This window comes from Acanthopagrus latus, chromosome 24 (genome assembly GCF_904848185.1).
Source record: "Acanthopagrus latus isolate v.2019 chromosome 24, fAcaLat1.1, whole genome shotgun sequence".
Taxonomy (NCBI): Eukaryota; Metazoa; Chordata; class Actinopteri; order Spariformes; family Sparidae; genus Acanthopagrus; species Acanthopagrus latus.
The window spans coordinates 11,404,042-11,427,264 of NC_051062.1; the positions used below are offsets into that span (position 1 = coordinate 11,404,042).

General features: G+C 46.1%; 1 protein-coding gene across 4 annotated transcripts in view; it reads right to left on the reverse strand.

Moving 5' to 3' along the window:
- Positions 1–536: 536 nt before the first annotated feature.
- LOC119015518 (protein unc-80 homolog) overlaps positions 537–23,223 on the reverse strand; it is a 41,303-nt gene continuing 18,616 nt past the window's right edge. For 2 of the 4 annotated variants that reach the window (XM_037091579.1, XM_037091580.1), the window contains 44 exons: positions 21,061–21,233; positions 20,773–20,985; positions 20,555–20,690; positions 20,237–20,370; positions 19,960–20,137; positions 19,643–19,852; positions 19,461–19,558; positions 19,165–19,368; positions 18,974–19,081; positions 18,745–18,883; positions 18,383–18,564; positions 18,162–18,293; positions 16,020–16,206; positions 15,721–15,852; positions 15,494–15,637; positions 15,211–15,311; positions 15,035–15,121; positions 14,767–14,950; positions 14,551–14,645; positions 14,378–14,467; positions 14,103–14,204; positions 13,824–14,004; positions 13,477–13,742; positions 13,169–13,303; positions 12,937–13,075; positions 12,656–12,752; positions 12,409–12,579; positions 12,233–12,325; positions 11,933–12,151; positions 11,587–11,817; positions 10,111–10,234; positions 9,907–10,032; positions 9,689–9,812; positions 9,383–9,589; positions 9,124–9,308; positions 8,870–9,035; positions 8,402–8,581; positions 8,167–8,314; positions 7,052–7,108; positions 5,982–6,063; positions 5,313–5,418; positions 4,978–4,998; positions 4,538–4,731; positions 537–3,900 (listed from right to left, as the gene is read on the reverse strand). In XM_037091579.1, coding sequence (XP_036947474.1) covers positions 3,412–3,900; positions 4,538–4,731; positions 4,978–4,998; positions 5,313–5,418; positions 5,982–6,063; positions 7,052–7,108; positions 8,167–8,314; positions 8,402–8,581; positions 8,870–9,035; positions 9,124–9,308; positions 9,383–9,589; positions 9,689–9,812; positions 9,907–10,032; positions 10,111–10,234; positions 11,587–11,817; positions 11,933–12,151; positions 12,233–12,325; positions 12,409–12,579; positions 12,656–12,752; positions 12,937–13,075; positions 13,169–13,303; positions 13,477–13,742; positions 13,824–14,004; positions 14,103–14,204; positions 14,378–14,467; positions 14,551–14,645; positions 14,767–14,950; positions 15,035–15,121; positions 15,211–15,311; positions 15,494–15,637; positions 15,721–15,852; positions 16,020–16,206; positions 18,162–18,293; positions 18,383–18,564; positions 18,745–18,883; positions 18,974–19,081; positions 19,165–19,368; positions 19,461–19,558; positions 19,643–19,852; positions 19,960–20,137; positions 20,237–20,370; positions 20,555–20,690; positions 20,773–20,985; positions 21,061–21,233 — 6,770 coding nt within the window. In that variant the 3' untranslated portion in view covers positions 537–3,411. Of the gene's footprint in view, positions 3,901–4,537; positions 4,732–4,977; positions 4,999–5,312; positions 5,419–5,981; positions 6,064–7,051; positions 7,109–8,166; positions 8,315–8,401; positions 8,582–8,869; positions 9,036–9,123; positions 9,309–9,382; positions 9,590–9,688; positions 9,813–9,906; positions 10,033–10,110; positions 10,235–11,586; positions 11,818–11,932; positions 12,152–12,232; positions 12,326–12,408; positions 12,580–12,655; positions 12,753–12,936; positions 13,076–13,168; positions 13,304–13,476; positions 13,743–13,823; positions 14,005–14,102; positions 14,205–14,377; positions 14,468–14,550; positions 14,646–14,766; positions 14,951–15,034; positions 15,122–15,210; positions 15,312–15,493; positions 15,638–15,720; positions 15,853–16,019; positions 16,207–18,161; positions 18,294–18,382; positions 18,565–18,744; positions 18,884–18,973; positions 19,082–19,164; positions 19,369–19,460; positions 19,559–19,642; positions 19,883–19,959; positions 20,138–20,236; positions 20,371–20,554; positions 20,691–20,772; positions 20,986–21,060; positions 21,234–23,223 lie in introns of all 4 variants that reach the window. The other 2 variants (XM_037091578.1, XM_037091577.1) reach the window with 2 other exon arrangements.

The following is a 23,223-nucleotide window of genomic DNA, read 5'->3' on the forward strand; positions in this document are numbered from 1 at the left end:
GCTGACGATGGGGGGGGAGGGAGGGGTGGGGGGAATTGGTGAGGATGGGGGGGTTAGCTCCTTATAATCTAGCTCCTCATTCTGGACACTTTGCCTCAATCAATCAATCAATCAATTAATCAATCAATCAATTAAAGCTTTATTGTCATTTAGTTGTACCAACAAAAGTAGTACAACAAAAATGAGATTACATTTCTCCAGGATCAACAACACAAACACAATAAACACACAGTCAGTGCTGAAGGTGTCCACCTGTCTGATCAGCAGCTCAGGTGGACACTCTACAGCTCACAGTTTGATCTCATGACACTCAGTGACTTCTGAAGTCCAACACTTATAAATGAAAACTTGAAAGCGCTCAGAGAAGAGACGTGTCCAATAAAAGTGTCTAAAGCTCTTTATGAAGCTGCTGCTCAGAAGGAGTGAAAACCTCTGAGAGACTCTCTGGTTGTTGCGTCCTGTTAGCTCAGCAGGTGAAACCAGGGTGGGAGGGGGTCGTGTCCCCTCCCGAGGTCTCTCACAGATGGAAGCAGGGGATTATGGGACAATGAGCCATCAGCATCTAAACTGTTACTGAAGTGTGAGGATGTGACAAAGTCTTAAATCAACTGTTTCTAAAAGGTTTCCACTTTTTAGAAACAGGCGAGCATCATCAAAGATTAAGTAATGAGAAGTAACCCTAAGACTATATAGTTTTAAGGCCTTTTTGAAAGGACAGCTTAGCTAAATCATTGGTTCCTCTGAGGCTTGAACTCACAATCTCAGAACTTCCACTCCGTTTTCTTACGCGTTGAGCTATTTGCTGGGCTGTTTCTAATGGGTTTCCACCTTTTAGAAACAGGTGTCTTTCACTCAAAAGAAAACCCCAAGCCTATTTGATCACAAACAATTCTGTGCCTTTATACAGGTAATATAAATTCATAGGTGTTATCGAGTGTTGAATAAAAATGTGTTAGACGCTGAAGCTGCTTGTGGCACATTCAAGCAGCAAAACCTAAAACGTGACAGGACAGAGGAATCTCACTTTTATTTTTTTTCTTTAATGGACCAGAACTTTGCCGTGTCTCTCCACAGGTAAAGAAATGGATGGACACTTGGAAAAACATTGTAAACAATATCCATTTTATTTTGATATTCCAGAAATGTTCTGATATACTGTAGATTATTGTTAACTCTGCACGAAGAAGACACAGTTTGACACAGACACGATACATTTAAAGGGAAATCAGATTCTGAAATCATCTTTGTACTCGATATGCAGCACAAGTACACAAGTGTGTGTTTTATGGATCATGATTAATTAACGTGACAAGAAACACACTTCAAGTCCAACATTTGGGGTCTTAAATAAGCTAACATGTTTTTTTTAATGACAAATACACTTTTAAATATTATTTCCTCTGCATAAGTAAACAGTACATGACCTCTTATGTTCTCATATGATTACAACAGTTTCACAAAGAAAGAATGATAAACACAGTACAGGGAAAGCAGCCGATAACGACACACTCACAGTGCGTTGGTGTGGATTTATGGCACGTATCGATCCCGCATCACGTGATTCAACATCATCATCACCAGCAATGTGATCAGTTATGAATCGACTGTGACAGAGTTTTAAATGAAAGCAGGGTTTCATAGCAGTGTATTTAATCTCAAAATAAATAGTTTGAGAATATTAAGATATCCAGATCTTTCAGAGGTTACAAGGTTTTTCACAATAAACTTCTATAAACTTTTATGATATCGACAGACGTGTTTGTATTTCTCTGTTAAGGCATGGAATGAACAACGAGGTAACAGCCATCTACTGCATCGCTTCATCACAGTCACAATAAAATAATAATTTAAACAAAAAAGGGAGTCTGTGCGCAAGACGTGGAAGCAAAACCAGCAACACACAATCAGCACGACTGACTGAGTTTTGAGTAAATGTTACGTCAGAGTTGATATATTTTGACCACATGAACACAAAATGGAGGATACAGTCTTTGGTCACAGATAAGAGACACAATACACTCTATAGAATCGACACTGAGCTGCATTCAAATGTACAACAAACAAGTCTGCTGTTAAATCTGCGTTTCCAGTGCAGTATCACTGAAAAACCTGAATAACATAAAAGACACGACACATTCAAAGATAATACCACTGAATTTAAAGGGTTTCTCCAGCAACTTAGCATATTTTAATCATTTACAGTCCATAGCTTTAGAAATGTTATATATATATGTTTGCTAGGTGTCTGTGAAATAGATTTATTTATACTTTAATGCGTTAAAATAAACACGACGTGATGAAAGCTAAGATGGTGGTTTCTGGGGTTGAACGAGTATCTGGTAAAGATAATGTACCTTTTTTGGGTATAAAAAATTATTCACATAGAAGCTTCATGTTACTTTCATTTTAGCATTTAGCATTTTAGCTATATATTTTAGGAATATTAAATGTCAACTCTTGTCAGCTTAGCTTCAGCATTAGCTTTGGTGACTAGCAGAATGCCCCTTTAAAAACATTTCCTGACCAAAAATGGCGTACTTGCTCATCTCTCGTGGTTACCGCTACTCTGCTAAGCTTGTTAGCTTTAGCAGGAGTTTAGACATTTTATCACCATTGTTTTCCCCAGTTTAGCTTCAAACTATATTAAATATGAAATATCAATATATCCCTTTATTTCTGGAAGCTATGGCTACTTGTAATTTCCTCGACTTGTTCCATGAACATTTTTACAGTTTTAATCAACAAACAGAACAAACGTTATCTTCTTAAATATAAAATCTCTAATTTCTCGCTCCTGGTCCACATGAACTCATAGAACATTTAATATACATAAACTGTATTTTAAATTTATTGTATATCATTTAATATAAAGGCGCTTATTTCTCCAACAGCTTATAGAATTAATACACTGTTTATACAAGTTCTTTAAATAGATCTCTGCTTTATAGACATCATTTAAATCTAGTATGAATTAAATATCAACCCTTTAACTTCTTCTGGTTTCCTTTAATAATTAATTCACCACAGAATAGTCCTTTGTGTGACGTAAATATGATTGAAAAATAAATCTTTGAGGTTAAACAGACCAACTGCTGCTGAAGTTTACATTCAACCCTCATGGTTTGAAGCCATAAACACAGATTTTCATGTTGATATTCAACACTGAGATGCGATCAGAGACCTACAGAGACAGGACGGATTGTTTTTGTACATTTAGGAATGAACACTTAAGTTTAGAAATCAAGTCGGTGGGATGGTGAGACGCTCGAGGAGGCAGAGGGATACATTCCCGTCCTTTCAAACTACTTTTAGATTTTCAGTCATCCATTTAATTTCTCTGTTGTGGTTCTTGAATGTTTAGAAAGGCGTGCGCACCCTGCAGGTATCTGCAGATAGAAAAATACAATCCTCTCACACATGAGACTCATCCAGATCCAGGTCGACGGGGGAGAGAGGCAGCGGTAGGCGGCGAGGTGACCGGCGGGGTGAGGGAGGGGACAGCAGCGGGGTGAGGAGGGGGTTCACCGTGCCATCGTCCTCGCTGAGCTGCAGCAGGGTGTCGCTGCGCGGCAGCAGCGCCGTCGTGTCCTCGTCCCCGGGGCTCTCCCTGATCCGGGGAGGCCCGGGCGGCGGGGGAGGCAGGAGAGGGGCCGGTGGCAGAGGCGGAGGCGGCGGAGGACCAGGTGCAGGTGCTGTGCCCAGGACCGGGAGCGGCGGTGGGAGAGGAGAGGAGGTGCGGGATAAGGGGAGAGGGGAGCAGGTACGGGAGAGGGGCAGCGGGGAGCAGGTGCGGGATGGAGGTGTTGGGGTGGAGGGGCGGGAGATGGAGGGTGGAGGGGAGAGGCTGCTGCGGAGGCCCCACTGCTCTCTCTTCTCCTTGCTGGTTATGGATGAGGGGACCTGGGTGACGACACACTTTGATCCTGTAGGTTCAGCTTGTTACATGAGACGCATCGCCCACACTTAAAGGGCCAGTTCACACAAAAATACAATCAAAACAACAACAAAAAAACATTATTTTGGGAGGAATAATCGCAAAACTACCTGCATGGCGAGAGGAGGAGGTACAGTGGAAAATACAACAGCAGTTTGTTTTCTTGAGCATCTTAATCTTCAGTTTTGATGTTGTTTTAAGAAATATAGTCTTTTACAAATGTGCAAAGAGCTCTTGTCCAAAGGCTGTCTCTTTCTGCTGATCCATTTTCCAAGTCTGATGGTTGGTTTTCATCTTTGCCAGGATAATATCGCTATAGTTATATCGTTAAGTTCCTTAACATGAAAGCATGTTTTTCAGGAGAAATAGTTTTTTTGGGATTTTTCATTACGTGCAGCACCATTTTTGGTGCCCCACATGAGGGCTAATTTTTCAAAGTGTTTGTTTTTGTGATACTCATTTTGACCACGAGACAGAGGTGTACCACTATGTCCAAAAACAAAAAAAAAACCACCAAAACAATTTAGATCAGACTTGGAATATTGATCACCAAAATGTTGTGCTACCTTCTATTTGACACCTCGGACGTATTTAACATCCCACCTGTGTGTTCGCAGGCCCGTGCAGGTCTGCAGTGACCGTGGCCGATGAGGCGGACGGCACCTCCAGCGTCGGGGACTTTGAGAGGGCGGGGCTGGCCTTCCTGCCCTCCGCCGGAGGCTCTGTGGCGCTGGGCGTGGACGGTGTCTGCCCCTGATTCTCCGTGAAGGTCACTGACCTCTTTTGGTCTCCATGCGCTGTGGGCACACATGCACGTTGTGAACAAACAGAAGCCGAGGCCGCCGGCGACGTGCTAACACATCAGCACCACCAAAGAGAGTGGAGGCAGGGGACAGGACAGGAGGGGGGAAGGAGGGGAGGCAGGGGACTGGGAGAGGGATGCAAGACAGACATGCAGAGCGCCCTATTGGGTGAGGTTGCAGATATAAAAGGGGGCGGGCCGTTGCAGGGTGGAGAGGAAGGGTTCAAGGGTCGTGTCTCACCTTCACAGTCCAACAAAGTTTCTTTATTTCGAAACAAAAGGCATGAGACAGAACAGAGTGAGAAGAGTCAGTCCGGTGGAACAACGAACAGCATTGGAACAAAGACAGAGGTCGTGAACGGGGAGGACGGGTCAGTTCAAGTCAGCACACACACAGATTTAATCAGACGGTAATCAACCGCTCTAGATTTGGCTCGCCGTGTGCTCGATCTGAAGTGCAGGGTAAGTTTGGTTGTTTCTCATTGTGTTAATAAAAATGTTAAAAGACAGACAAATGTGTTCTCATCGTCACTTCTCTACATCCAGACACTCAGACGGAGACACGTGTGCTGTTACCCAGTGGTTTGCTCTTGGGCTGGATGCTCCGGCGGGTCGTAGAGAGCCTCGCTCCAGATCGACCACGGGGTTCGGTCTTTGGGATGGACAGCAGGGGGCGACGCAGCTGCAGGGACGTCACAGTAGGGTTTGAATTCATCATTTTTTAAAGTGACTTTTAGAGGAAAAGTTAACAAAACAACATGATTTTAACCAAAGTAAGATTTGTGTGAACCCAAGAAATTATTCTTTACCTGTTTTTAAACCAGACAAAAAAACATGTCCAGATTTTTGGGGGGTTTTTCACTCAATTTTACAGAAACACACACACAAAAAAAATTCTACCATTTTCTTTTCCACTAGCTCTCTAATTATATCCTCTTGTTGCGTCTGCTTCACCTTCTACGGTGTAATTATTACATAATTGTTTTGCCATTTCCTTGAGATATGGTTTAAATTTGCAAAACATTTGGAGTGAAACGCTGATTTACACAACAAAGAAAGTGTGTCTGTCATTGTGCAACCAGGATTTGTTTTTCAGGTGGCTGTCAGCAACTATCCCCAGGTAATGATGGAATAACAGAGGTATTGTTGAATCTGTAAATGCTAGCTGCTATGCTAACATGCTAACAACAAAGAATGTTTCCACCTTAAATAACAAACATCATAGAAAAAGGTCAATCACCACACCTGTCTGAGGCCTCGCTTTCTTCCTAACGGTGGCTGGATCAGGAGGTTCTGCTGGCCCGGTTCACTCTGCACGCTGGCGACCCTGGTACCAACCAACCACGTGTACACACACACACAAACACACACACATACAAAACACATAGATAAACATCACCACGGAGCGACCAGAAGCTGCGCCCCGCTTATACTGACCACATGTTTGACCACAATACGACCGCCGCTACTCTACGGACTCACTCACTCACTGCACGACACACACAGTATGTTTCTACGAGACACCCAATCACAGTGCAGAAGAGAACAGTGCTGCTATGATTCGTACACTGAAAACACGACAGGGGGACAGTAGGGGCTGGAGCAGCAACACCGACAAGAGAAACTTGTCGTTTTTTAATTAAGATTTCTCCCTTTAGATGACTGCAAACCAAATGTTGTTCTCCAAAAACAAAACAAGAAACAAGAAGTGTATTTTTTAGTTAATTTTATGGTTGCCGCCCCAGTTCCCCCTTGCCCCTACAGATTGGTATCCAGAGTCGGACGCCCAATTTGATCAGCGAGAAGCCTGATAGACACGTAAACAGTATGAAACACCATGGCACCAATGGGAGAGAGGCTGACTTTGTTGATGGCACATCAACTGTAACGACCCACAGCTAACAGAGGAGAAACAGAGGCAGAGCTCACCGGCCCGAGGCTGAGGGGGCCCTCTTTTTTTTTTTTTTTAAGGATGGGGGAGGAGAAGGGGCCCGGTTAGGATAGCACAGCGGATGAGCTGAGAAGATGAGGGGTCAGTGTGGAGCTCAACAGGAAGTGGGTGGGGGTGGGGGGGTGGGGGTGGGGGACAGAGACACGGCACACTGGACCCACACAGAGCGAAGATAGAGACGGGGGGGTGGGGGGTGAGGGAGGGGGAGGTGTGGCGGGGGCCGAGGCGATTTGACTGGATGTGGATGAGTGATCAACGGCGAGGCGGCCAATAGAGTAGGCCGTCCCGAGGCGATGCCCCTCCCGCTGGCGGACAGATGCAAGAACGCACCAATGGGAGACACACAGAGAGAGGGCCACTGTACCTAGAGAGGTTACCCTCCTGCAGAAGGCCCTGGGACTCATCTAGCACATTGGGTTCACTGTAAAAAGGGGGGGCGGAGGGGGAGAACGGGAGTTTAGGGAGTGTAGTGGAGATCCGTCAAGTCCCTGAGGCCCCTGGAGCGTGGGGCGGGAAGCCCGGGCTCTGACCAAAACTTCATTCTTACCAAGAGTCTTAGCTACTTCACAATGTTGAGACTGTCGAGTAAAAACAGTATAAATCAACAGAGATATACAGAAAAAAATGACTGTGGTTGTGGGATATGACTGGTTGATCCATTTTTTTTTTTAAATGTTAAAGGGACAGTTCACCCCAGAATAACAAAAACACACGTTTGTCTTCTTACCTGTAATGCTGTTTCTTCTACCAAATCCACTTCATGAGGTCCTAGTTAAAAGGTATAAAGGCCCCTGAGTTTTGTCGGGAAGGCCAGGTGGAGCCTGGATAGTCTGGATCAGAACCAGACCTTCTGGAGGAATAGACACATGGCGCCACATCTGATTCTGCTCTGATCCTGAGCTGTTCTGAACTCTTTACCTGCTGCTATTCAGGGCTAAAAAGTGGATTTTTATCTTGCAGCAGCGCATTAATGTACTGAAATGTTGACTGCTGAAGCGTTGAATTCAGTTAGGGTTGACCTGACTTTAACCACAAAGTCATCGCTTAGTCGCGTTATCTTTAAAAGTAGAGTAAAGTACAGTAAACTGATTTAATTCTATCACACAACACCAGCAACAGCTTGGCTGAGGAGAATTCTGTTAATGTTTACATCCCTTGCTGTCATAACTACACTTCTCTTGATCGAGGCCATCAGGTTCCACTTTATTCGACAGAAGGCCGACATCTCTACAGTCGAAAAAGAGGACAACTATGTGTTTTAGATTTTGTGGTGAACTGTCCCTTTAATTCAAGATATTACATGGACAAGCCCAGATTTGATCATACATGAACTTTTCCTGAAGGCATCGTTGCTCTGGAAACAGAAATAACATCTTTGGTTGAGTTCGACCTCAAACCCAAAACACTTCCTGTCTTTAAAAAGAAACTACGCTCGAAGTTCCTTGTGCTTCTTTGTATTTGTGTGCCTGTGTGTGTCACCTGTGGCTGGGCAGCATGGTGGTGCGAGGGGTTTCGGGCTGCGAGGCCGCTGAACCGGTGGCGTGGCTGGAAAACCGGCGCTGCGCTATCCCCCTCGGCAGGAAGGCCTCATGCTCGCTCACCACGCTGGGGATGCTCATAGAGTCGACTGGGAAGCAACGGAGATGATGTTCAGTTTGAATTTATACAAACTTCTACAAAAGAAAATTGCAAGTAAGATTTGAATGTTTCTGACTCTCTTCATCGTCCTCGTCGGTCCGGCTGAGCGTGTCTTGAGAAGGTTGCCGCGATGGTTGGCTGTCCTGCTCCCAAACTGTGCCGGTGCCCGTGTTGGAGCGCGACATTGTGGCCAAACTGAGGCGATACGCCGATGTGGAGGTGCCCACCGTGCTGATGGACGTCTTCCCCTGGTAAGCTGTTGGGTTTGGGCGGGTAAAACAGAGACAGAACAGACGAGTTAACATTCACAAGATTAAAAAAAGGACAGTCCCTCCGGGAGGTTTGGATGTCATGATCGCAACAAATAACGCAACCAATCTCATGAATTCTGCGTGAATTTCTACAAATTTGACCAATAATTCTAGCTTCCCCTGAAACAAACGTCTTTACAATTACCCAGAACAATCCCTAAAAAAGCTTGTAAAATCCTGGAGGGAGTGAAAAAAAACAGTTTTCAGCATTCAAGAATTTCTGTTTGTCTGACCGGAGCCGCTGTGCACGGCCTCCTTCAGGATCTTGAGCTCATTGTTGAACTCTGCAAACAGGGAGCTCTTGCACAGAGGTCGGGGGATGAAGCGTCGCTCCAGCTGGTCGGCGATGTGGTGACGCGCTGTGATCTCCTCCTGGGAGTCAGCGGGCTGGGTCAACAACTAGACGGACATCAATGTGTGAGGATCAGTACGGAAGACGACCAATTCAGACAGTGAATGAATGAATGAATGAGTGGACAGATATTACCTTGCACTGAATGAAGGGTCTCAGCAGGACGAAGATAGGGATTCGGGTTCGCACGATGAAGTCGATAAAGTCCCAGAAGGCCAAGCCGCCCACCTTCCTCAGAGCCATCTCCTTCACCTGCAGGCTGAGCCGGTACCACTGGTTCCCCAACGAGCGCTCAAAGCAAACCAACACCACCTTCAGAGCTGCGAGAGAGACGGGGATGAGAAGCAGTAGGAAGACGAGAGGCTACAAAATGGCGTCATCTTGTCATTCGTACCCAGATATGCAGCCTGGCTGGTGGACTCGGCTAATCCCTCCCTGCGCAGATCCTTCCCCGTGTCGCCCGGCGTGGAGCAGTGAGCCGGGGAGGCGTCCAGCATGAAGTTCTTGGTGCGGGAGGTGGAGATGATCCGGGGAGGCAGGAGGATGTTGATGACCGTCTGGAGGAGGAGGAAGATCTCGGGCTGCTCCAGGTGGGGGCTGTCTGCACAGAGACATTGACGGGAGATGTTAAAGTTTTGTAATCTCAGTCACATTCACAGTAAGCGTTAGCTCCCTGAAGCAGAGGCCTCCAAGATTGTACCTTTGCTTCCAGAGCCGACTGTCAGCACGAAGGGGATGAGCAGATTCAGCAGCATCCCCTCTCGCCTCTCCTGATTGGTGAAGGGTGAGATCACATGGCTGAGAGGAAAGTCCTCCTTCAAGGCCTGGGATAAAGAAATAAAGAAAAAAATGCAGGAAATTAAAACTGTGCACAGCCAGAGGAGCTGATTGAGCAGATGAATTGAGATGAAGCCCGACCTGGATCTGCAGAGCGACGAGTCGGACCACCGCCGTGCTGAAGGGCAGCGGTGGTGACAGGTAGGGGCTGAGGTGGAGAAGAGGAAGTCCGTCCGCCACGCTGGAGGGACCGACCACACCCATCACCTGACAACACACACACAAACTCTCAGAGAACTGCATCTACGTAGAGGGATCTTCACCGCCTTGTGTGTGAGGCCGTACCAGGTTGACGCAGACGTTGATCAGCGAGCGAAGATGCGGGAGGAAGGAGATGATTGGCTGTCGCTGCAGGGTCAGGCAGATCCCCTCGATCAGGCTGCTGGCCGCCTCCCACTCCACCTGCCTCCTGGAGAACACACACCCAAAACAGCACCAAACCCGACACCAAAATAAAAGCACATAGTCATGAATTTAACAAAGACTGGAACACAGATGCCTCATTCAGGTCATGTGGGATGAAACAGAAACTCACATTTCTGTCTCATCGGCTTCTTTTCAAATGACTTGAATGCAGCATGAGATCAATATTTAATGTTTAAAATCCATAATCTTTTTCCCCACCTTGTAGGCTCCACCTTTTCTGAGTGTAATAAAGGCCAGACTGACAGCAAAATACAGGTTACAGCAAAGCTCACAGACATAGCCAGCTAAACACTGCAGCAACAGATCCTGGTGTCAAACACACACCGGAGACCAGAGTTCACTCTGAGCCAGGCAGTCTCGTGTCATGGACGAGGACGCAGGTTTGCACTTATTTTTTGCATATGTTTGAACATTTTAATATTGGTTATGTAGTTGAGTGTAATTTAAATGTTTATTGTTTCAATGTAAGATTTAGTTGTACACATTTGGTGCCAGGTTTTGTTTTTTTATGATGGACTATTATTATTACCATATTAATGAACAAAAAGTTGGAAAAACTAAAGCAGATAATCCCAAAAACTTGTCTCATTAAATAACTTCTTTATTTCCCTGGCACATAAGGAGGAATAATTTATCAGCAACAGTGTGTATCAGCTATAGTTATCAGTACTTTTATCTATGAAATGTGTTGCATAAATAAAGATTATTACCATGAAAATTAGTGATTTAATGAGTTATTGTACTGTATTGCAGGGCTGCAATGATTTTTTCATTATCAAGTAATCTGCTGACGCTGAAAGTTGTTTAGCAAACAAAAAGATAAAAAAAATAGTGCGACGTTACAATTTGCTGATTATTGCAGCCAGCTGGTGGCATTAATTTGCAATTCATGTTTCTTCAAAACACTGTTTTGTTGAAACTTTACATTTCTTTAGCTTCAGTTTAAATAGTTTTGCTGCGATAACAGGAGGAAAATATAGTGTTTTGCTTGAAAATATCCAGCTCTGTCAACACAAACCCATGAAAAATATATATTTCCTAAAATCGCCATAAGTTTTCATGACACAAGACTGGACTCTGGTTTAGGGGGAAGGCTGCCGTTTATCCATCGTTAGTTCTCACACCCTCACATGTCACATTTCACTCCTTTCACAGACGCACGAGTATCTGCAACAAAAACACACCACAGCAGCACTTACGGTACAGCACCCACGAAGGCAGCGCTTACAAACCACAGTGCCAAGAAGCCGTCTAACTAGTGTACACACCACGGCACCGGCACAGCACGATACACTCACAGGGAGACAGAGATAGAAGTGATCGTATTCAACAGACCTGGTGCATAGTGCCTGTGGGCGAGCGCACCTGAGCGTTGGCATCTTGTGAATCTTGTTGAACATGCGGTCCAGCCTCTTGAGGATCAGGATGAGGGCGGGGCGGACGGCCTCGGACGACCAGTCGGTGATAGGCAGCATCTCCATGATGTAGCGTCGCAGCCCTCGGCTCTCCATGGTCAGCGTGTCGTAAGGCGCCAGCTTCAGCAGGGCGTGGGCGATCTCTGCCAGCCTGGAACAGAGAAAAATCTTCAGTGTTACATGTTGATTACTTTCTCGATTGATTAGTTTGACTTTTACTTCATAATGTGTCAAATCCTTTGAGAAGCCTGCTTGAATTTCATCACCTCATGTGGGACTTGATATCCAGCAGCTCCAGCGCTGTGACCCGTGGCTCCCCGGCGACGTTCTGCAGGATCTTGAGTCGCGGACCGCAGTGTTTGTAAAACTCGGTGCAGATATTTAATAGGGACTCCCGCGGCCGGCGGAACTCTTCCCTGGCGATGCGCTCGTCCAGCTCTTCCCTTGGCATGCCTTGACCCTCCTCCAGCAAATGGAGGTTGTCCCTGAACACAGAAACATGCATACTCCAGAACTCAATCTCGTCCAGAGTCATCTCCTAAAACTGATCATGTTATAGTCCTGACCTGGTGTTGACCCCTCCTGACATGGCATGGTTAGCTGTGGTGCCGCCCTTATGGCCCTGATCACAGCGGGACAGCTGAGGAGCTGTCATCGGCCTGCAGAAGAGACAATTATAAAGATTGTAAGGGCACCACAATGTTATGCACAAAAAAATGGGATAAAAACTCCAGATAACGACCTTGTGAGTGCCTCGGAGCTGTAAAGGAGGGCCTGTAGCGATGTGGCCAGAGCTGCGATGGCTGCGATCTCATCCCTGGCAGCTGATGCCGACTCCATTGTGATGGTGTTGCTCTTCAGCTTCTGTAGGTGGCACGGGACCAGAGCCTCCAGGACCATCAGCATCTGGAGACTGGAGAGACAGACTGTTAAGTGTTGAAAAGTGGATAAAAGAAGAGGTAAAGATAATCCTTGGTTTGTTTCTGTACCTTCTGAAGGATTCAGGGGCGTAGGCGACCACAGTGACACACAGCTTGATGGCCTCACTGATGGAAAAGGTCAAGTCCTCGTTACCGTAACAAAAATCTGCAAGAGAAAAGAGTGTGAGCAGGATATTCATTAGTGAGAGTAGGTTCTTGGCTTATTTGATGTAATATAAGATTAATTAAAGATTAATTCACATCGTAATTGAATGATGGGACAATCGCTTCTGGACAAGAGTAACTCTCACATTAAGCTTCTGATATTTAAGTGCTCCCGTCCTGTTTACCTAGAGAACGAAGAGGTTTCTCTGCCTTCACCAGCTCCAGAGCATCCAGGGCGTCGTGAGTCTCCCCCTCCAGAGAGACCAGCAGGTCAAACAGACACTGAGCTGACACTCCTTTAGACAGACCGGTACTGGTGCTGGTCTGGGGTGGGAGATAAAGACAGAGGAAATTAATTACACCCAGGGATATAAAAACAAAGGGTACGTAAGCAATACGTGTGCTCGGTCATCTTACTGTGAATTCCAGCAGCGGAGCCACACTGGCGAACAGCTGCAGGATGAAGGGTTTCCGGTGGAGGATGTAGAACTGCCGGCAGCAGAACTCGATACCCTGCCTCAGTAATGGGTCGCTTTCATAGTCGGCATAAACCTGATGTAGCAGTAGAGATGGGACGGATTTATATCTCACATATCTTGAACATTTACATCTAATAAATCTATAAAAGTTGTCGAGATTACTGGTCCTAACTCTGCATCTGCATTCATTCTGTTCTTTTGTTTGAGTTTTAATGAATTAACTTCGCCACCAGTGTGGATTTTTACCTGCAGCATGGTTGGTAAGATCCACTGGTAACCGCTCAGGGAGAAGAGGTGGTTGAAGTGAACGGCGGTGTTGATGGCGGTGGCCGTGTACTGCCTGAGGAGGGAGCTGTCCTCGGGGTGCAGCAGCAGCGCCCCGTTGAAGACGTTGAGGAACAGCATCATCTCGTCGCCCCATGGGTACTCACTGGGCATGCCCAGAAACATTTCCTCTAGTAGCTTGATCCAAAGCACTTTGTGCAGGGTGTCCAAACCAAACAGCTCCTTACCTGGAAGACGAGGAGGTGGTGGTAAAATATGTGATGATTTGTATTCAGATGTCTGATGATGCAGTTAAGAGTCTGTCTCACCTTGCGGCTCGTTGAACAGCGAGAACTCTGCATCGATGGCCGTTCGCGGGAAAGACGGCAGGCGGAGGAGGTCTTCCTGCAGCAGGGAGACGTGGGATTGCTTGTGCACAGCCGGCATGTGCTGAGTGAGGGAGATGAGGAAGAGGACCCGACCGACTTCCTCTAGTTTACGGGAAAACACCTGGAAGAAGAGCGGAGAGGGGAAAAGAAACAGAATGAGAAAAAAAGTACACACTAATTTCAGAGAGTCTTTACTGTCATATCTAAAATGTTCCATACTTGTTTCTGGATCAGCTCCTGTCCTTTCTCAGGTAGCATGTGGACCAGGTTGAGCTGGGGAGATACTGATCTCCGGAAGGGGTAGATGTCTCTTACATATGTCTGGACGAGGGAGACAGCAACATTAGTATCAGAGACTAAACAGAAAATGTTAAAATATTGTCTCAATATTGGCATAAAACTAGTAGCCATGCCATCTTTCATCAAAATACATTTTTTTTAGATAATTCCACAGGGTTTTTCTCAATGAATAGAAGGACATTAAACTACACTACCTTGCTATAATGGATGAGGTTCCATCGTTTGTCCATGAGGAAGTAGTGAGCTGATCTGGCCTCGGGAATGTTGAAGAATTCCAGACACTCCTGATTGTAAGAGAGAGAAAAGATCATGAATCCCATATTCCGACTTCCATTTCAGGACATTAATTTAGGATTCGCTGACTTGCCTTGAGCAGGGCTTCAAACTGAGTGTCTTCATGGACGGGAAGTTGTGTCGGGATGTCACATTCGTTCTGCCCGTGCACAACCAGTGTTTTGGTTCCTGCAACAACGAAGCATCAGAAAACATTAAAATACATCTGACATATTATCGGTGTCACGTTACAATATAAAAACATAAAACATACAGTAATGTTGTCGAGCTGTGTCACTGTCAAGCTCACCTGGCATGGACGCCGTGACCAGCAGCTTCACCTCACACTGCTCCTTCTTCATGGTCTGCTTGAGGTCCTTGAAGAACAGCCCCTCCACGTAGCCGACCACCTCCCACAGGAAGGTCAGCGTGGCCGAGATGGCGTCCATTCCCCACTCGCACGGGGTCCGCACAAAGTACATGATCAGTCCCACCTAGGAGGCAAGGATTTTGAGATTTTTAACTGAGAGTCTAAAGAGAACTGAATAACAAATAAAGATATAAGTCTGTTGCTTCACCAGGTAGTTGAAGAGGATGTGTGATGTCTGGGCCGGCAGATCTCCGATGTTGAGCAAGAGCTTCCTCAGCATGTACATCAGCTCATCCTGGCGTTAAAACACAAAGAATACAAGTCAAGAAACATTTCTCGTTTTTAAACCTTTAGCTGTGTTTGGGTCTTCATATGTTCACTCACCTGTCTGTTGCTCACAGTTAGTTTTTCCAGGAAGTGGCGGAGAACCAGGGCTGGATCTTCGATCAGGCAGTTCCAGAGGATTTGTTGGGCGACAGCACTCACTGAGGAAACATCGGAGGCAATATGTGGACATGCAAATACAGAATGTACGGAAGCCCAGAGAGGCCATTAAAAAGAAGTCCTAAAGTCCAACCACAAGGGGGACAAAGGTCTGGATGGTATAAAAGCTTTTTCAGTAATTGTGTGTTTTGTGTTGGGTCTGATATTGCGTGAAGACTCCTACCAGCAACACCATCCTCTCGAACCTCCCCGTCCTCCATGAGGTGCACTATAGGTAGTACTGCAGCACAGATGCATGCTGGGAAGACGGCTTGGGGCGGCTGTAACATGTGGTGAGTCGGAGTGTGTTCTGTTGTGTTCTCTTCGTCTGGACAAAGGAGTAAAAAATGGAAGATCATCTCAAGTTTTATTTCCTGTTCTCGTCATCGGAGATTTCTTAAAATTTCTCACCTTCGGCACTGGCCAATGAGCGAACAGACCACACGGAGCCTCGGCGGAAAGAGTAGTTCCTGTGGGAGTTGCTGGAGGCGCATGAGGGGCTGACGGACAGACGGCGCGATGCCAGGTTCACCACTTCTTCTGCTGGCGGGATCAATGTCCGACACGACCAGAACAGATACAGGAAACACAACGTGCTGTCAGGGCACGGAGCTTTCAATTCCCACAAACTTCAGTATGTTACAGAAGACGATGAGGGCCAAATACTGTATGTTATGTTTATATTATGTTCGTGTGGCGGCCAGCCCCACCTTCTTCCTCCTGCTCCGGCGGCGGGCTGCACGTGGGCTCGTAGCAGGACTCCTGAGCCACGGGGATAGCTGTGATGATGCTGGCCTCGCGACCCAGACGCCGCTTCTCCTCCTCCTGCTGCAGGTTCTTCAGGATGTGCTCGGCCCGCTGGTGGGAGCGCGACACCGCCCGCGCCGAGAAGGATTTCTGGAAGGAAGGCGAGCGTGGAGGGTGGATCAAACGGCACAGACGTAGAACGGCAGACAGAATGAGGGAATGCACAAATCAATTGACAGTTTGAATCTTTCGGGGGAACGCGTGTGCACAGCTACTCTAGGCTTTACATCCGAGGAGCATTTTCTAATGTCAAATGACTAGACAACACATTAATACAGTAAGTCTCCTCCAGCACATTGATCTCATGCTCTAATGGCAACCCGAGCATCATGAAGAACACTGTTGACGTTCTGAATAGGTAATAGATTTCAATCGTGACGAATTGTGACAAACTGGAATTTGGAGAATTTACTGTATCTTGTGTACAGTAAATGCCTCACAGCATTCACACAAGCGCTCATTACACATACATAACCAACTAGGCGTGATATGAGGAAACATACACAGCAAAGTCATTCTCATCCAATGACCATGCACAAACAGCACAACACACACGAAATGTCTCGATGTCTGATGCATGCTGTTATTTTTTTGGTCTTGAGCAAAGTGCTAGAGAGACTATTTGAGTGTGGCGTTTCAGTGATCAAGATGCAACTCTCTGAAATGACCCATGAAACTGCCCCCAGCTTTCTGATCCATGATGGAAAAAAACCTACACAGCTAATAAAGAAAACACTCGATGGAGGAAAACTTTCCCGCCTGTCGTTAATGATCGGAGGGTAACAAGATGCATCAGCACAAACATCCGGGACAGAAATACCAACTTACTATGGCATGGACTGACTGAATTAATGTGGAGTACTAAAAACAAAGACAGTCGATAGATAAATTACAGGAACAGGTGCTCGCAGGTCGTCATCATAAATCTATTCAACATCGTCTGATAATCATGCTTTTCACAGAAAAAGGCAAGAAAGAAAAAGAAACACCTCTTCTACCCATCTAACTTCTAAAACTGTTAAAAATGTGTGACATGTGCATGAGTCTGCTTTTGGCAGACTTCAAAATAAGATCCCCTCTATTAAAACTGACATTTTCTTAAGGAACTTATTAGATTAAAAGGGTTGTTGATGTAAATTATGACAAAAAAGCATATTTCTTTCACTTACCTCTGAATGTATCGAGCCATGCTGATAGTTTGACCACATTTTAAGATGTCTGTCTATGAAATGAAGGTCTCCACCCCCAAAAAAAGTATCTGGAGTGTCTGAAAAGTGGCTTAAAACTGCATTCTGTCTCGTGGCGAGCAGGAGGGCGACTCCACCGTTTGCATAAAGGAGTCAGATTATATGGGAACTTATGAGAAAATGACCCTACTTCTCACTTGATTTATGAACTGAGTGAACAGCTTCCTAGTGAGTTTATGGTCTCAATCTCTAGCTTCAAGTCTTCCTCAACACAGCATGATGTTCATTTTATAAATGATGGTAAACGATAGATGCTTGACAAGGTGACTACCTAGTGGCAAGTCTCTCCGTCCAAATATGGTCACTTCTGGCTCCAGCAAACCAAGATGCTAAAGATGAGACTTCCAAATGTCTTCTTACCATCTTTACTTAGCGCATTAGCATGCTAACGTATGCGGATTAGCACTACAAGCAAAGTGAACTTTGAACTTACAATTGGAAAGATATACTGCCTAGAGCAAAAGGTTTGTCCTCTGGATAATCATCACGCTGCAAAATCGAAATCAGCATGGCTGGATACAACAGGTAAGTAACAAAATATGTTTGTTTTGTTTCGTGAACACTCCCTTTAATGTTGTCAGCTAAAGCTAATCCTGGCTACCCAACCCTGGTCAATTTGTTTGTGATGTCACATCCACTCGTGCAGATGTATATAAATACAGATTAAAAGTATGTGCAGGAATTTTAGCACCGCTAAATATAAAACCTCATCGCTTTTTTTCTCTGTTTTGTTACATAAGTTATGTTACTAAAAAAGTGCATACGAGGCAGCCCGTGTGAACAGGTGCTCAGACTCACAGACTGGTCTTCATTGATCGGGTCCTGGACGCTGCCTGTGTTCTGGGGCACCCAGGGGGGGTCGAATATGGGGACACAGGGCATGCCCAGTATGGGAGACGGCAGCGTGAAGTTGATGCTGGGTGGAGGGATCTGAATGACACAAGAAAACAGGTCAAAGATGAAATATTCTTCTTGTAAAAAAAACAAACTATTACCAACCTTTCGTTATCATTTTGTACCTTAAAGATCTGCTGGGCTCCCTCCTCCATGCGAGGCCACACCTGGTAGCGGAAACGCCACAGCGTGTAGAACTTGAGGACGGAGTTGATGCGCTGGCCGGCCTCCTGGTGATGGAACTCTGCCATCATCATTTCGGTCACTGCGTCGGGGACCTTCACGGCACACAGAAGGAACATGGCAGCTGGAGGGGATTCAGAGAGGGTGGAGGGAGGACGAGGAGAGAGATGAAAGCAGGAGTAAAGAGGGCAAGAGAAAGAAAAATGTAAACGTTGGACTCTGAGGCATCTGAGTATCTAGGACAAAATGTTAAATTCGAACTTTGAAGGTCACAACATCCACAGATTGCTGACGGCCAACTCACCGGCGGCAGCTGCCATATGTTCGTCCACGCTGAGCAGCAGCTCCCAGGCTGCAGGCTGGACGTCTCCGTACATGTCGTCGGTCAGGATGGGAGCTGCTTTGATCAGCAGCGATAGAGGAGCCGGTGCCAAGCTCATCACCTGGACAGAATGTTTTACATATTATAAATACAGAATATATAGGACTGTTGGGATGTTTTATCAGTCAGTATATGGATCTAAAACAATTACCTGGTTGCGGATGTACTTCAGCATGCCTGTATCCTTCTTCCCTTCTGTGTTGGAGTCGGTGGGGCGTCTCTTCATGGACGGCGTCCTCAGGCATGACTTGTCTGAACACTGTTGGCACGAAGACTTCAATAAGTCACTGCGACAAGGATAGAGAAAGGTATAAAGCAGTACAGATGGACCGTGATTCTCACCTCTTTAGTCTTCTTGGCCCGCGCCCCAATATTCCCGGAGGTGGCGCTGTCCTCCCGCAGGCTGTCCACCGTCTCGCCGTACACGAGCTTGATGGCTCGGACCAGGCGGGCGCAGGAGCGGCTGTGGTGCTGGTAGCAGCGCGGGTGGCAGAAGTCGATGTGGGTGCAGATGAAACTCTGCTGGTTGCACAGCAGGATCATAATCTGGACCGAGAGAGAGGAAGAGGAGTCAGTGTGGAGGAGGAAGGAGGACATCGTGCATACAAATACACCTCCAGACACATCAGAGGACGTACGTGGAGCCAGGACATGTTGCGGTGGTAGTTGTCCTCGGCTCCTCCTGAGCCCTGGCCCTCCGGTTCTATGCTGGGTTCACTGGTACTGAAAGGACTTCCTGAAAGAGGAAACACAGTATTTATCTAAGGATGTTCACACATCACTGAATTGAATAGACGGTGATGCCTTGGCGATGTCTCACCTATGTCAGTGACAGTGTCCCTGCTCTGTGTTTGTGACAGCAGCCCCTCTTCGTTCTCGGACTCGGAGTCCTGCCGGGACAGCTTGGTGCTCTTGAGGCTCCCCGCCCGCCGTATGGAGGACAAGGAGCCTCCTTTCTTGACGCGGAAACTGCGAGCCCCTTTGATCTGAAGCAGCCGAGAGCCTCCGATACGAATCTTACGGATGGGCGCTGGTGAAGAGGGAAGGGGGCAGAGATCATCTAATTTATTTATATTAATAAGCAGACAGGGAGGAGATAAAGCAAACAGCTCGCTCCGCACGACAGCCTGATCTCACCTTGAGCCTCCTGCGTCTTCTTGTCATCGCAGGTGGTGTCTGACTTCAGCGTGTGGCTGCTGCTGTTGAGAGAATCGTGTCCGTCCTCATCGTCGAGGATGCCCGCGAAGCTTATCTTCCTCTCGTAGCGATGGCGGCCGAGGTCGGGGTCCAGACGCAGGCGGCAGCTGTCCAGATCCTACAGGTGATACGTCACAGATTCTTTTTTAAGGGAACTTTTACAATACATCAATCCATTTAGGCTTTTTTAATGATTATCGATGATTTGACTACCGACCACGAGGGGCTCGGTGCGCGGCCGAGGTAAGCAGGGAAAGGTCTCCCGCAGGAATGTGGTGATTTCCAACAGCAGCTGGCAGGCCGCCATCTTTAGAGCAAACGGGCAGCCACACTTCGTAGGATTGACTGTGTCTTCAGGGTAAAAAAACATTAATAAAACAAAGGAGTCAAAAACTACTAACCCACCACCGTAAACTGCACCATTCACTGTCAATTCTCACTGTTGGAAACAGTACAAACTTCAGCTTATTAGCTTTCAACCACGTCTTCATATCTAATTGAATATACTGCAGTTTTTTCTGTAATGAAAACTCACTGTCGTCCAGGTAGTCCTCTTCCTCGTCTTCTTTCTTCATCCTCCGTTTGGTCTCCTCATCAAAAATGTATCCCAGGATGTTGGCAGGACTCTCGCTGTCGGAGTGACAGAGCTCGCTCAGCCTCGTGCCGATCGCCTGAGCGGATAAAACAAATATAAAAACACATTCTTGCACTTTTATAAAAAATATCATGCTTTCTAAAGAATCTTAAACTCACGTCTCCCCACTGGCAGAAATGTTTGGCGGCGTTCCACTGAAGCTTCTGGTTCCTCTTGTTGCCCACGATGGGCGAGCGGCCCCTGGACAGGCCTCTCTTGGTGATATTCACGTGGTGGCCCTTCATCCACTCCGGCCAGTTGCCACGGTTGCATCGGTGGACGAATCGCGCGCACTCAAGGAAAAGCGAGGCCCGCGCCACCACCGGAGCTTCCTGGAAGAACCGGGAAAGTAGATGAAGACGCGATAACATTTGAGGACATGAGAAAGCGAAATCAAGAAAACGCACCAGGTCAAGAGCGGCGGCGAGGATGGAGGCGTCGGGTATCGTTCCCGGCTCGCAACAATTCAAGAGGAACTGGAAGCGCTTCATGCCCTGACGGATGGCGCCCAGATTCACCACGTTCTTGTTCTTCATGGCCTCCTGGCTGGCGGCTAGACGCTCCTGAAAGCCGTGAGGTCCTGGAGGAACGGTTTGAACGCAGAACAAGAGAAGAAGAGGGGAGAGAGAGAGAGTATAACAGTACAAGTGAAGAGATTGGGAGTTTTTTGTTTGGGACATATTTGGGGGTGTTCGCCAAAAAAGTAAACGACTACACTTAAGACATTGCATGAAGCAACATCACCATCCAGGACGACTGACAGAAAAGCACTGAAGAGCCACCGACAAATGAAGCTGAGTGAGAGATGGACACACAGCCATCGGCGGAGGTTACACTTGGATTTTTCCATTTCCAATGTGATGAAAAACAACTGATGGAGGCCATTTTAACGCCTCTTACACATTTCTTCTTCGCTTCTTTACAGCGGGATCTACATTGAAATGACAAGTGTAACCGCGGCCGCACAGAGTAAAAAAAAAGCTGTATGAACCGTTCTGTTTTATCACTTGAATGAAACTCAAGGCATTGGAAAATACCACCAGACGTCACCACAGAAGAGACGGAGAGAGCACTGACAGCGTCATGCTTCACAAAGCACAGCTCTACAGTAGAAAGATGGTTTTTTTCGTAGGTTATGAGTTATCCCCACACGCCTCCTCTCCTCTCTTTCCACCGCTGGGTGAAAGAAAGAGGAAGGGGGCTCGTCGTTGAAGGAGACAGGACGTGCACAGTTGGAAGGGAGGGGGATGTAGACTTGGTAGTACAGTACAACACAGAGCTGAGGAGGAAGACGTGGGAAGCGTTTTTTTGTCTTTTTTTTTTCTACTTTTTCATCGTAGCGCCAAAATCAAGCTGCTCAGTCTCAGGCCATTTGTGACCCGAGGCAGTGGAGTTTTTCAACACATCTCAGTGTGATCCTTGTTCCGACTCGCTACAACATGTAGCATGTTACATGTCGTTGCACAGGTGATGTACAGAAATATGTTTCCAAAATGTTGATGAAAAACACTGCATTGATGACGCTTTGAGATGAGAGACTAACCAAAGAGCAAAAGCACAAATCAGTTTGATTATTGTTTATTTAATAAAGTGCATTATGGAAGTATAAAATCCGCTATGTCAATTAAGTGAAGCCAATATAGCTCAACAAATTAGCAAAAATAGCTTACCTAACAAGGCTAATTTAGCTAACGTAGCCTTTAAATACATAAAATAACTAAGTTAACTAACATAGATACATTTGCTAACATAGCTTTTACATATAAGAACATACAGCAGCTAAGTGAGCTAACATAGTTTTTCAATACCTAACATACTGTAGGTAAATTAGCTAACATGGCTTTTTGTTACCTAAGTTAGAGAACATAGCTTTAAATACCTAGCATGCTGTGGCTTAGTTAGCGAACATAGCTTTTAAGTGCCTAACAGTCTTTGGCTAAATCAGGGAACATAGCTTTTAAATGCCTAACATACAGCTAGGTTGGCTAACAACACTATTAATACCTAGCATACTGTGGCTAAGTTAGCAAACAGCTTTTAAATATCTAATATACAGCTAAGTTGGCTATCAAAGCTTTTGATATCTAACACAGCCGAGCTAGCTAAGCTATTAGGAATTCAAAAGTAGATTTAAACTATTACATGTTTTTAATTGAGCAAAGGTGCCTTTTAAAGCAAATTAATTAATTTCTCTTTCAGTAAAAGTACAATATTTGTTAATTTATTTGATAAAAGCTACATGTCTTGCATTAAAGTGCCACAAATGCATTGTTTTACATTAACCTCTTTGGAATCTACTAAATAGGAGACTGTTACTGGTACTTTTCTTCTCCATAAACTAGTCACTGATGGGTTGAAAATAATACATTCAGGCTAACAGAGTGTAGCAGGCAGCTATCCGGCGGAGCTGACATGGAGAATGGCGGAACGGAAGAGAACAGACCACGACTTGCGAGGCGAGACAAGACACCACACGGACAAACAGAGGCAGGGACAGGAAGAGAGAGAGATATAGACAGAGGACGATGGGGGCGTGGGTGGGCAAGGGGCACCCCGGGGTGGGGGAGGTC